Source organism: Coregonus lavaretus (assembly GCF_964263955.1).
Source record: "Coregonus lavaretus genome assembly, chromosome: 3".
In the NCBI taxonomy this organism is placed as follows: Eukaryota; Metazoa; Chordata; class Actinopteri; order Salmoniformes; family Salmonidae; genus Coregonus; species Coregonus lavaretus.
Window position 1 is genome coordinate 9,375,296 of NC_139990.1, and position 12,779 is coordinate 9,388,074.

At 42.5% G+C, this 12,779-nt stretch overlaps 1 protein-coding gene across 1 annotated transcript in view; it reads right to left on the reverse strand.

The window, feature by feature from the left end:
• Positions 1 to 504: 504 nt before the first annotated feature.
• LOC311126747 (protein tyrosine phosphatase type IVA 2) overlaps positions 505 to 12,779 on the reverse strand; it is a 46,605-nt gene continuing 34,330 nt past the window's right edge. The window contains exons 5-7 of the mRNA XM_084158557.1: positions 7,469 to 7,599; positions 2,197 to 2,271; positions 505 to 1,991 (exon numbers count right to left, since the gene is read on the reverse strand). Coding sequence (XP_084014683.1) covers positions 1,880 to 1,991; positions 2,197 to 2,271; positions 7,469 to 7,599 — 318 coding nt within the window. The 3' untranslated portion in view covers positions 505 to 1,879. The remainder of the gene's footprint in view (positions 1,992 to 2,196; positions 2,272 to 7,468; positions 7,600 to 12,779) is intronic.

Consider the following 12,779-nt stretch of genomic DNA (forward strand, 5'->3'; position numbering starts at 1 on the left):
GATGATGTGCTTTCCTGAGACCGTTTCTGACAGTTTGTGCAGAAATTCTTCGGTTGCGCAAACCCAGTTTCATCATCTGTCCAGGTGGCTGGTCTCAGACCATCCCGCAGGTGAAGAAGCCGGATGTGGAGGTCCTGGGCTGGCGTGGGCTGCATGAAGCAAATGGTGGTCACACCAGATACTGTTTTTCTGATCCACGCCCCTACCTTAAGGTTCTGTGACCAACAGCTGCATATCTGTATTCCCAGTCATGTGAAATCCAGATTAGGGCTTTATGCATTCATTTAAATTGACTGATGTCCTTATGTGAACTGTAACTCAGTAAAATCTTTGAAATTGTTACTTAAATTTTTTTGTTCAGTGTATAATGAGACTCAGCAATTCCTCATTTCACAGAATTGTTTGTGGGTGTGGCACAAGACATGTAGCCCCCCCAAAATTGGCTGTCGTTTCAAATACTCTAAAATTACATGGAAAAGGTGAGAAAAATCACATGAAATATCATAAGGTTAAATCTTATTTCAATTTCTTTATTTATCTTTTAAAACCAATAGGAATTGGGGATGTCTTCAACATGGGTACAATGATAAAATAACTGACCATTTGCTTTCTTTTCCACCTCTTTTCCTTCAGAGTGAGAGTAGGGATTAACAGTTGTATCGTAGAGAGTGTGTTTGTACATCTGTGTGTGCTTGTAACTGTGTGTGCGTGTGCCCATGGGGCGGCGCACAATTGGCCCAGCGTCGTCCAGGGTAGGGGAGGGAATGGCCGGCAGGGATGTAGCTCAGTTGGTAGAGCATAGCGTTTGCAACGCCAGGGTTGTGGGTTCGTTTCCCACGGGGGGCCAGTATGAAAAAATAAAAAATAAATAGTGTATGCACTCACTAACTGTAAGTCGCTCTGGATAAGAGCGTCTGCTAAATGACGTACATGTAAATGTGTGCAGTCATTGTAGGGAAGTCCTATTGTAAACCCAGTAAGCAGCCTTGATGAATGGAAAAAAAGTACCTACAGTAAGACTAGCCAAGTGTCTTCCTGTGAAACTGTTTGTGTGTGTAGGACGGTCATACGGGGATTGGTGGCTTTTCCGAGGTGGACTGAATATTGCACTCCCGTGAGGTAAAAAAAAAGAAAAAGAAAAATGTAACAGAAAATTGTCCTTGCCCCAATCAAACTCCAGACTGCCTTGCTAGTTATAACCAGTGAATAAATACAGCGGACATTTAAAAAACCCAGCCAACCCCATAATTAAAAAGTGACTGAGGGGGGGAGGGGGGGGGGCATTACAGCAATTTCAGTGGAATTTTTTGGCGATTTTGTGTTGTACAAAAATACCTCAATAACCCTAATGGACTGTCATTTTTAGTTTTTTTGTCCTAAACAGAATAATATTTTATTGTGCTGAAGGGTTAATTTTTTAAAATTATATATATATTAAAAAGGTACATAACCCTGGGCATAATTAATATCATTAACAATTCAAGAAAAATAAACAAATGATCAATATCGATAACATTTTTGTTGATATATTTTTATCACCAGTTAAACTTTCATGTACATGTGTGTAAAAAAGAGGAACCGCTATCCATGATTCAACACTGAAAATAAAAATGTGGATGACTCGAAGAAATGCTAGGCCCATGATTGGACAACTTGGAGGCATCTGTGTGCTTTGACCTTCTCCTTCATTCGTTCAGACCTCTAGATTTGCATTAATTCAAATGGAATCATTCGCTCATTATTTCATCAATTTTGTGATCAATTAGCCATGTCTCAGTGTTATCAAATCACAATAATTACTGATAGCTTTCTCTCGTTGTTTTATCTCCCCTTCGTTGGAATAATGTTGTTTGATGGAGAGGCTGCACACACACACACACTATTGGATGCAGCAGTTGTGGCCGTTGGCATCCTTGAACCGCAGACGCATCTTGGGTCTGTATTTCTCCAGGTAAAGTAGCTGTTTGGAGTTGAAAGCTCCACGTCTCTTCCTGAGGGAGGGAGGGAGGAGGTGAGAGAAATAACGATAAAGTGGTCTTGTATGGTCACAAGAGAACATAGCAGCACAGTAACAACATCAATGTGCCCTGGGCATATTCTAACAAAACTAATAAAGAGAACACATGACAATACAGGTTCCACAGCACAACAATATTGGTTCCCCCCCGCCGGTGTGAAAGCTAAAGTAGTGCTTACTGTCGTATGAACTGCACCGCATCCTCATACTTCATCCCTGTCTCAATCAGAGCTAAGGCCACCAGGACTGGAGCTCTACAGGAGAGAGAGAAGAGAGAAGGGAGAGAGATAAATACCAGTATGCATGCAGTGTCATGGTTATGTGGGCAGCAGGGAGGGTGGGGTGAGGGTATACTCTAAAGCTGGGAAATTGGCCTGGGAAACGCACAGGGATTCAATGCAACACAGCTGGGGCATCAAGTTCACACCTCGGGCCCACACACACAGTGAAATTGTGATAAGTGTGTTGCTGTAAGCAAACCTTCTTTCACCAGGAAGAAGAAGAAAAAAACAACAAAACTTTCAATTCCCAGACAGACTGCCCGGAGTGTCAAAACTCAGCTGACAGGGGATTCGTGTGTGGGTTTTGAGAGAGACTGATACAAAATACAAACTCAAAAAGACCTGTGGTGTTGATGTTATACTAAACAAAATATACAGACCACAAAGTCAAATTGGCTATTATTAAACTCTTCGACATTATCATTATTCCCCAATATTTGGAACCAAGTTCTTGTCACCCCAATCCACAAAATGTAACACATTTGACCCAAATAATTACAGTGGAATCTATGTCAACAGCAATCTCTGAAAAATCCTCTGCAGTATCATCAACAGCTGACTCCAACATTTCCTCAGTGAAAATAATGTCCTGAACAAATGTCAAAATCGGCATCACCAAAATACCATACGACAGACCACGTATACACCCTGCACATTCTTCCTGACAAAAACAAAACAAATGCAGTCTTCTCATGCTTTGTTGATTTAAAAAAAGCTTGACTCAATTTGGCATGAGGGTCTGCTACAGAAATTGATGTAAAGCGGTGTTAGGGGAAAAAACGAAATCAAAGTACACAGAAAAGTGTGCAGTTAAAAATGGCAATAAACACAGATTTCTTTCCTCAGGGCCGTGGGGTATGACAGGGACGCGGCTTGAGCGGTTTGTTTTCCGTTCACATTTTGTTACAGCCTTATTCGAAAATTGATTAATGTTGTTCCTCAATCTCCACGCAATACCCCATAATGACAAAGCGAAAACAGGTTTTCAGAAGTGTTTGCAAATTAATACAAAATAAACAGAAATACCTTATTTACATGATTATTCAGAACCTTTTCTATGAGACTCGAAATTCAGCTCAGGTGCATCCTGTTTCTACAACTTGGGAGTCCACCTGTGGACATGATTTGGAAAGGCACACACCTGTCTATATAAAGGTCCCACAGTTGACAGTGCATGTTAGAGCAAAAACCAAGCCATGAGATCGAAGGAATTGTCCGTAGAGCTCCGAGAAAGGATTGTGTCGAGGCACATATCTGGGGAAGGGTACCAAAAAATGTCTGCAGCATTGAAGGTCCCCAAGAAAACAGTGGCCTCCATCATTCTTAAATGGAAGAAGTTTGGAACCACCAAGACTCTTCCTAGAGCTGGCCGCCAGGCCAAACTGAGCAATCGGGGGAGAAGGGCCTTGGTCAGGGAGGTGAACAAGGACCCGATGGTCACTCTGACAGAGCTCCAGAGTTCGTCTGTTGAGATGGGAGAACCTTCCAGAAGGGCAACCATCTCTGAGCGCTCCACCAAATCAGGCCTTTATGGTAGAGTGGCCAGACGGAAGCCACTCCTCAGTAAAAGGCACATGACAGCACGCTTGGAGTTTGGCAAAAAGCACCTAAAAGGACTCTCAGAACATGAGAAACTAGATTCTCTAGTCTAATGAAACCATGATTGAACTCTTTGGCCTGAATGCCAAAGCATCACGTCTGGAGGAAATCAGGCACTGAGCATCACCTGGCCAATACCGTCCCTACGGTGATGAACGGTGGTTGCAGCATGATGCTGTCGGGATATTTTTCACCGGCAGGGAAAGGAGACTAGTCAGGATCGAGGGAAAGATAAACGGAGCTAAGTACAGAGATCCTTGATGAAAACCTGCTCCAGAGCTCTCAGGACCTCAGACTGGACAACGACCCTAAGCACACAGCGAAGACAATGAAGGAGTGGCTTCGGGACAAGTCTCTGAATGTCCTTGAGTGGCCCAGCCAGAGCCCGGACTTAAACCCGATCGAACATCTCTGGAGAGACCTGAAAATAGCTGTGCAGCGAAGCTCCACATCCAACCTGACAGAGCTTGAGGATCTGCAGAGAAGAATGGGAGAAACTCCCCAAATACAGGTGTGCCAAGCTTGTAGCATCATACCCAAGAAGCCTCAAGGCTATAATCGCTGCAAAAGGTGATTCAACAAAGTACTGAGTAAAGGGTCTGAATACTAATGTAAATGTGATATGTTTTTAATATTTAATAAATGTGCAAAAAAAATCAAAATACCTATTTTTTAATCCATTTTAGAATAAGGCTGTAACGTAACAAAATGTGGAAAAAGTCAAGGAGTCTGAATACTTTCCGAATGCACTGTGTGTGTTTATATATACACACACGGTCAAATGTTTTAGACCACCTAGTCATTCAAGGGATTTCCATTATTTGTACTATTTTCTACATTGTAGAATAATAGTGAAGACATCAAAACTATGAAATACCACACGGAATCATGTAGTAACCAAAAAAGTGTTAAACAAATCCAAATATATTTTAAGGTTCTTCAAATAGACACCCTTTGCCTTTATGACAGCTTTGCACACTCTTGGCATTCTCTCAACCAGCTTCATGAGGTAGTCATCTGGAAAGCATTTAAATTAACAGGTGTGCCTTCTTAAAAGCTAATTTGTGGAATTTATTTCCTTCTTAATGTGTTTGAGCCAATCAGTTGTGTTATGACAAGGTGGGGTGGGGGAATACAGAAGATAGCCCTATTTGGTAAAAGACCAAGTCCATATTATGGAAAGAACAGCTCAAATAAGCAAAGAGAAACAACAGTCCATCATTACTTTAAGACATGAAGGTCAGTCAACACGGAAAATGTCAAGAACTTTGAAAGTTTCTTCAAGTGCAGTCGCAAAAACCATCAAGTGCTATGATGAAACTGGCTCTCATGAGGACCGCCACATGAATGGAAGACCCGGAGTTAACTTTGCTGCAAAGGATAAGTTAACTATCGTTACCAGCCTCAGAAATTGTAGCCCAGAAATGCTTCACAGAGTTCAAGTAACAGACACATCAACAGTTCAGACAAGACTGTGTGATTATGGCCTTCATGGTCGAATTGCTGCAAAGAAAACACTACTAAAGGACACCAATAAGAAGATACATGCTTGGGACAAGAAACACGAGCAATGGACATTAGACCGGTGGAAATTTGTCCTTTGGTCTGGAGTCCAAATTGGAGATTTATGGTTCCAACCGCCATGTGTCTGAGACGCAGTGTGGGTGAACAGATGATCTCCGCATGTGTAGTTCCCACCGTAAAATATGGAGGAGGTGGTGTTATGGTGTGGGGGTGCTTTGCTGGTGAAACTGTCTGATTTATTTAGAATTCCAGGCACACTTAACCAGCATGGCTACCACAGCATTCTGCAGCGATACACCATCCCATCTGGTTTGGGCTTAGTGGGAGTATCATTAGTTTTTCAACAGGACAATTACCCAACACCTCCAGGCTGTGTAAGGGCAATTTTACCAAGAAGTAGAGTGATTGAGTGCTGCATCAGATGACCTGACCTCCACAATCCCCCGACCTCAACCCAATTGAGATGGTTTGGGATGAGTCGGACGGCAAAGTGAAGGAAAAGCAGCAAACAAGTGCTCAGCATATGCGGGAACTCCTTCAACAAGCTCCTCATGAAGCTGGTTGAGAGAATGCCAAGAGTGTGCAAAGCTGTCATCAAGGCAAAAAGTGGCTACTTTGAAGAATTTGAAATATAAAATATAAATTTGATTTGTATAATTTTTTGGGGGTTATTACATGATTCCATGTGTTATTTCATAGTTTTGATGTCTTCACTATAACTCTACAATGTAGAAAATAGTACAAATAAAGAAAAACCCTGGAATGAGTAAGTGTGTCCAAACTTTCGACTGGCACTGTGAATATACACACACAGTCAATAAAAAGGCAAGTGCCATTGAAGATCAATTTATCAACCCCGTAATATCAACTGGTTAAATTATGTTGTGGAACTCAATCTTAAAAAAGTCAGTAACCTCAGCAGTGGTGCTTGCTTGTAAAGCCCATGGCTGTGCAATGGCGTAGCCTTGCTTTGTTAATTCAGTAGACAATACACTTATTACCAAAAAATAAAAATAATAATCATAATATAAAAATGTTCAAATGAAAAAAAGTTGCCACTGCAAAGTGATACACATCTCGCATCTCAAACAGTTATTCTCAAAGAGTGATCATTTGAAACGGGACTCAATTTGGCGAGATGAAATCATTTTTTCAGGGTTAAAAAACAAAATCTGTCTCCTTTTCAATATTGCAGTCATTTGATTTATTCTGCAAAATGGATTAACAATCCCACATTGAACACTGCATGGTGACGAATTACAACCACAACATGTTTGGTTAGTAGGCCTAGGCTTAATGATTCTGATAAATCTGCTCTGTCTTTATCAAACTAATGTTTTTGCGTATTTTCAGTGTGTAACCTGTATGTTTAGGGGGGTTATAGGCTAACCAATTCTAAATGGCACAAGCAGTTTGCAATGTAGCCTATGCGGAAAACAGACAACACAATTATGTAAAAAATGCAGCTCGTTGTTGGAACACATTCTCCTTCGTCAATCAACCAGTCCATTTTGAATGTGTGATAAAACTGTCGTCATTTGGCAAGGAATGTAGCTTGTGTATCCCACCAGTTAGATACATTTTTATAAGCATTTATTTCTGTAGGCCTAACAGAAGGTTTTGTGCACACCCATGTGTAGGGAGTGGTCGGAACGCAATTGAGTGAATGAGACAGAGGAGAAAAGGAATTTAGGGAGAAGAACTGTGTGATGCTTGGCTTCTATTTTTTTTTGTGCCCTGCAAATGCACATGTACAAATAAAACACTAGAGTCAAAGCAAATTAACATGGTCTTCAAGATAACATTTTCATTTTTTTCAGAACAAAATTTTACTTGCCCATCTGGGCAGCCAAAAAGCACATTACACCAAATAGTTTTACAGTATTTGAAAGAGAAAAAAAACTGAAGATCTCTGACGTCCATTGGAGTACTCATCGCTAGTCGTTAGATGGGTCTCACTAGCCACAATTAAGCCCACTTACACACATTCACCTGGCCCACTTACCAACACACACACACACACACACACACAGGTCAATACCCTCACCGGCCCAGCCCCGCCACACAGTGCACGGCGATGCAGCAGCCAGGCTCGTCTCGGAACTTGGTCTTCAGCAGGTTCAGCCAGTCATCTACTATCTGGGTGGGGGGCGGGGCGCCATCATCAAAGGGCCAGTCCTACGGAGGAAGAGGAACACATTTTTTAAAAATGGATCAAACCAGGGGCTCGGGGTTCATTTAACCAGTGGTCAATGCTGAAGGTCAGTACAGGATAATTCAATCAAAGCCTGATTGAAGCTTTAGAGCAGCTTTGTCCATTAGGCTATATCATGCGTGTGTCTAAGTTGGAAAGCTTGATATGCTGAATAGTGTGTGTGTGTGTGTGTGTGTGTGTGTGTGTGTGTGTGTGTATGGTGTGTCCTGGCAGACAGCCTGACCCCTGTATATCCGTCTGAGCCTCTGTACTCGTGCTGACCCAGTGTCTCTGCTACAGCTCAGCACAGACCACATCTCTATATTTCTCTCCCCCTTGCTCATATCATCCTCTCCTTGTTGCAGCCTTCTCTCTCCATGTCTGTGACTCATGACATGTACCAGTTTTATGTAGGCATCAATCACAGACTCTTTTCATATTTGATGAGTGACAAAGACAGGAACAGACAACAGGTTGTGTTATTAATTCTTTACGCTGTAGTTTGTCAATCTGCAATGCGTTTGGCCATGCTTTGAAAATTCTGGTATCTTTCCCAAAATGCCCAAGGTTTACTGAAATCCTGGTTGTAGGATTCCCAGATTCCCTGCTAATTCCCTCATGATTCTGGGAATTTTCCAATCGGGATTTCAAGAAATGGTGCAATTGTGCATGGCTATTCCTGTCTTGGTGCTCAACCAATATCAAAACCGGATTGTGATCATCATTACAGCCTGCATAACATTTAATCCAATACATTGGAGAGTGACAGGCAGAGGAATGCTCCAGGAAGAGAGGTGGTGATGACCGTATTAAAACTGTATCAAGGAGAGGGGATAGGATATTTCCTCTCCCAAACACAAGGTGTCTCTGGCCTTCCTTAAATAATCTGTGAGACAGCTGAATACTAACCTAAACTGTGAGAAGATACAATACAGTGCACATAAGAGAGAAACAGACAGAGAGCAAGAAGGCCTGGGTGGAGCCTTCTTCATGTGGATCTGAGCCAGAGATTCCTTCTCTTCTCTACCTCTCAGCTCAGCACACAGTGGCAGGCAGACAGTTGAGGACAAATGAAGACAGATAACAGGGAAGGTCTCCAGAGAGGGAAAAACACCTTTTTAACTTGACATTCCATGGAAGAAAGAAACAGCAAATTCAACTACCCTAAAATTCCTAGGAGGCAAACAAATACATCTGGCATTCGGTTCAGTTATACATTTTTACTGCTCTCTAGGTATGTGTGCAATCTCCTCCACCAGCCGGCTCTCGCTGTCGAACCATCTGGCTTCACAGCGCCTCAGAATAGAACTTGAATCAAGTTGAGTGGAAAATCCATTGGGCTTCCCAAAAATGATATGGTTAAACCTGCACACCAGTATATATATTTTTGTGTTTCTAGTGTGTGTGTGTGTGTGTGTGTGTGTGTGTGTGTGTATCTATATATATATATATATATATATATATATATACATATACAGTGGGGAAAAAAAGTATTTAGTCAGCCACCAATTGTGCAAGTTCTCCCACTTAAAAAGATGAGAGAGGCCTGTAATTTTCATCATAGGTACACGTCAACTATGACAGACAAAATGAGAAAAAAAAATCCAGAAAATCACATTGTAGGATTTTTTATGAATTGATTTGCAAATTATGGTGGAAAATAAGTAATTTGGTCAATAACAAAAGTTTCTCAATACTTTGTTATATACCCTTTGTTGGCAATGACACAGGTCAAACGTTTTCTGTAAGTCTTCACAAGGTTTTCACACACTGTTGCTGGTATTTTGGCCCATTCCTCCATGCAGATCTCCTTTAGAGCAGTGATGTTTTGGGGCTGTCGCTGGGCAACACGGACTTTCAACTCACTCCAAAGATTTTCTATGGGGTTGAGATCTGGAGACTGGCTAGGCCACTCCAGGACCTTGAAATGCTTCTTACGAAGCCACTCCTTCGTTGCCCGGGCGGTGTGTTTGGGATCATTGTCATGCTGAAAGACCCAGCCACGTTTCATCTTCAATGCCCTTGCTGATGGAAGGAGGTTTTCACTCAAAATCTCACGATACATGGCCCCATTCATTCTTTCCTTTACACGGATCAGTCGTCCTGGTCCCTTTGCAGAAAATCAGCCCCAAAGCATGATGTTTCCACCCCCATGCTTCACAGTAGGTATGGTGTTCTTTGGATGCAACTCAGCATTCTTTGTCCTCCAAACACGACGAGTTGAGTTTTTACCAAAATGTTCTATTTTGGTTTCATCTGACCATATGACATTCTCCCAATCCTCTTCTGGATCATCCAAATGCACTCTAGCAAACTTCAGACGGGCCTGGCTTAAGCAGGGGGACACGTCTTTCACTGCAGGATTTGAGTCCCTGGCGGCGTAGTGTGTTACTGATGGTAGGCTTTGTTACTTTGGTCCCAGCTCTCTGCAGGTCATTCACTAGGTCCCCCCGTGTGGTTCTGGGATTTTTGCTCACCGTTCTTGTGATCATTTTGACCCCACGGGGTGAGATCTTGCGTGGAGCCCCAGATCGAGGGAGATTATCAGTGGTCTTGTATGTCTTCCATTTCCTAATAATTGCTCCCACAGTTGATTTCTTCAAACCAAGCTGCTTACCTATTGCAGATTCAGTCTTCCCAGCCTGGTGCAGGTCTACAATTTTGTTTCTGGTGTCCTTTGACAGCTCTTTGGTCTTGGCCATAGTGGAGTTTGGAGTGTGACTGTTTGAGGTTGTGGACATGTGTCTTTTATACTGATAACAAGTTCAAACAGGTGCCATTAATACAGGTAACGAGTGGAGGACAGAGGAGCCTCTTAAAGAAGAAGTTACAGGTCTGTGAGAGCCAGAAATCTTGCTTGTTTGTAGGTGACCAAATACTTATTTTCCACCATAATTTGCAAATAAATTCATTAAAAATCCTACAATGTGATTTTCTGGATTTCTTTTTCTCAATTTGTCTGTCATAGTTGACGTGTACCTATGATGAAAATTACAGGCCTCTCTCATCTTTTTAAGTGGGAGAACTTGCACAATTGGTGGCTGACTAAATACTTTTTTCCCCCACTGTATATATCTATCTATCTATATCCACACACACACACACACACACACACACTGAGTATACAAACCATTAAGAACACCTGCTCTTACCATGACAGACTGACCAGTTGTATCCAGGTAAACGCTATGATCACTAATTGATGTCACTTGTTAAATCCACTTCAAATCAGTGTAGATGAAGGGGAGGAGACAGGTTAAAGAAGGATTTTTAAGCCTTGAGACAATTGAGATATGGATTGTGTAAGTGTGCAATTCAGAGGGTGAATTGGAAAGACAAAATATATAAGTGCCTTTCAATGGGGTATGGTAGTAGGTGCCAGGCACACTGGTTTTTGTCAAAAACTGCAACGCTGCTTGGTTTTTCATGCGCAACAGTTTCCCGTGTGTATCAAGAATGGTCCACCTCCCAAAGGACATCCAGCCAACTTGACACAACTGTGGGAAGCATTGGAGTCAACATGGGCCAGCATCTCTGTGGAACGTTTGACACCTTGTACAGTCCATGCCCCGATGAATTGAGGCTGTTCTGAGCACAAAAAGGGGTTGTGCGACGCAATATTAGTAAGGTGTTCCTAATGTTTGGTATACTCAGTGTATATACATTGCATTCGGAAAGTATTCAGACAACTCGACATTTTCCACATTTTGTTACGTTACAGCCTTATTCTAAAATTTTTGTTTGAAACAACTCAAATCTACACACTACTCCATAATGACAACGCAAAAACAGGCTGTAAAAATGTTTTGCTAATAAAAAAACGGAAAAAATATACATTTACATAAGTATTTAGACCCTTTACTCAGTACTTTGTTGAAGCACCTTTGGCAGCGATTACAGCCTCGAGTCTTCATGGGTATGACGCTACAAGCTTGGCACACCTGTATTTGGGGAGTTTCTCCCATTCTTCTCTGCAGATCCTCTCAAGCTCTGTCAGGTTGGATGGGGAGTGTCGCTGCACAGCTATACTTTCAGGTCTCTCCAGAGATGTTTGTTCGGGTTCAAGTCCGGGCTCTGGCTGGGCCACAAAAAGGCATTCAGAGACCTGTCCTGAAGCCACTCCTGCATTGTCTAGGCTGTGTGCTTATGGTCGTTGTCCTGTTGGAAGGTGAACCGTCGCCCCAGTCTGAGGTCCTAAGCGCTCTGGAGCAGGTTTTCATTAAGGAGCTCTCTGTACTTTGCTCCATTCATCTTTCCCTCCCTTGACTAGTCTCACAGTCCCTGCAGCTGAAAAACATCCCCACCGCATGATGCTGCCACCACCATGCTTCACTGTAGGGATGGTGCCAGGTTTCCTCCAGACGTGACGCTTAGCATTCAGGCCAAAGAGTTCAATCTTGGTTTCATCAGACCAGAGAATCTTGTTTCTCATGGTCTGAGTCTTTTCGGTGCCTTTTGGCAAATTCCAAGCATGCGGTCATGTGCCTTTTACTGAGGAGTGGCTTCCGTCTGGCAACTCTACCATAAAGGCCTGATTGGTGGAGTGCTGTAGAGATGGTTGCCCTTCTGGAAGGTTCTCCCATCTCCACAGAGGAACTATGGTGCTCTGTAAGAGTGACCATTGGGTTCTTGGTCACCTCCCTGACCAAGGCCCTTCTCCCCCGATTGCTCAGTTTGGCCGGGCGTCTAGCTCTAGGAAGAGTCTTGGTGGTTCCAAACTTCTTCCATTTAAGAATGATGGAGGCCACCGTGTTCTTGGGGACCTTAAATGCTGCAGAAATGTTTTGGTACCCTTCCCCAGATCTATGCCTTCGACACAATCCTGTCTCGGAGCTCTACGGACAATTCCTTCGACCTCATGGCTTGGTTCTTGCTAAGACATGCACTGTCAACTGTGGGACCTTACATAGACAAGTGTGTGCCTTTACAAATAATGTCCAATCAATTTAAATTTACCACAGGTGACTCTAATCAAGTTGTAAAAACATCTTAAGGATGATCAATGGAAACCGGATGCACCTGAGCACAACTTCGAGTCTCATATCGAATGGTCTGAATACTTATGTAAATAAGGTATTTCGGTTTTCTAAAAAACTGTTTTCGCTTTGCCATTATGGGGTATTGTGTGTAGATTGATGAGGGAAAAACATAATGTAATCAATTT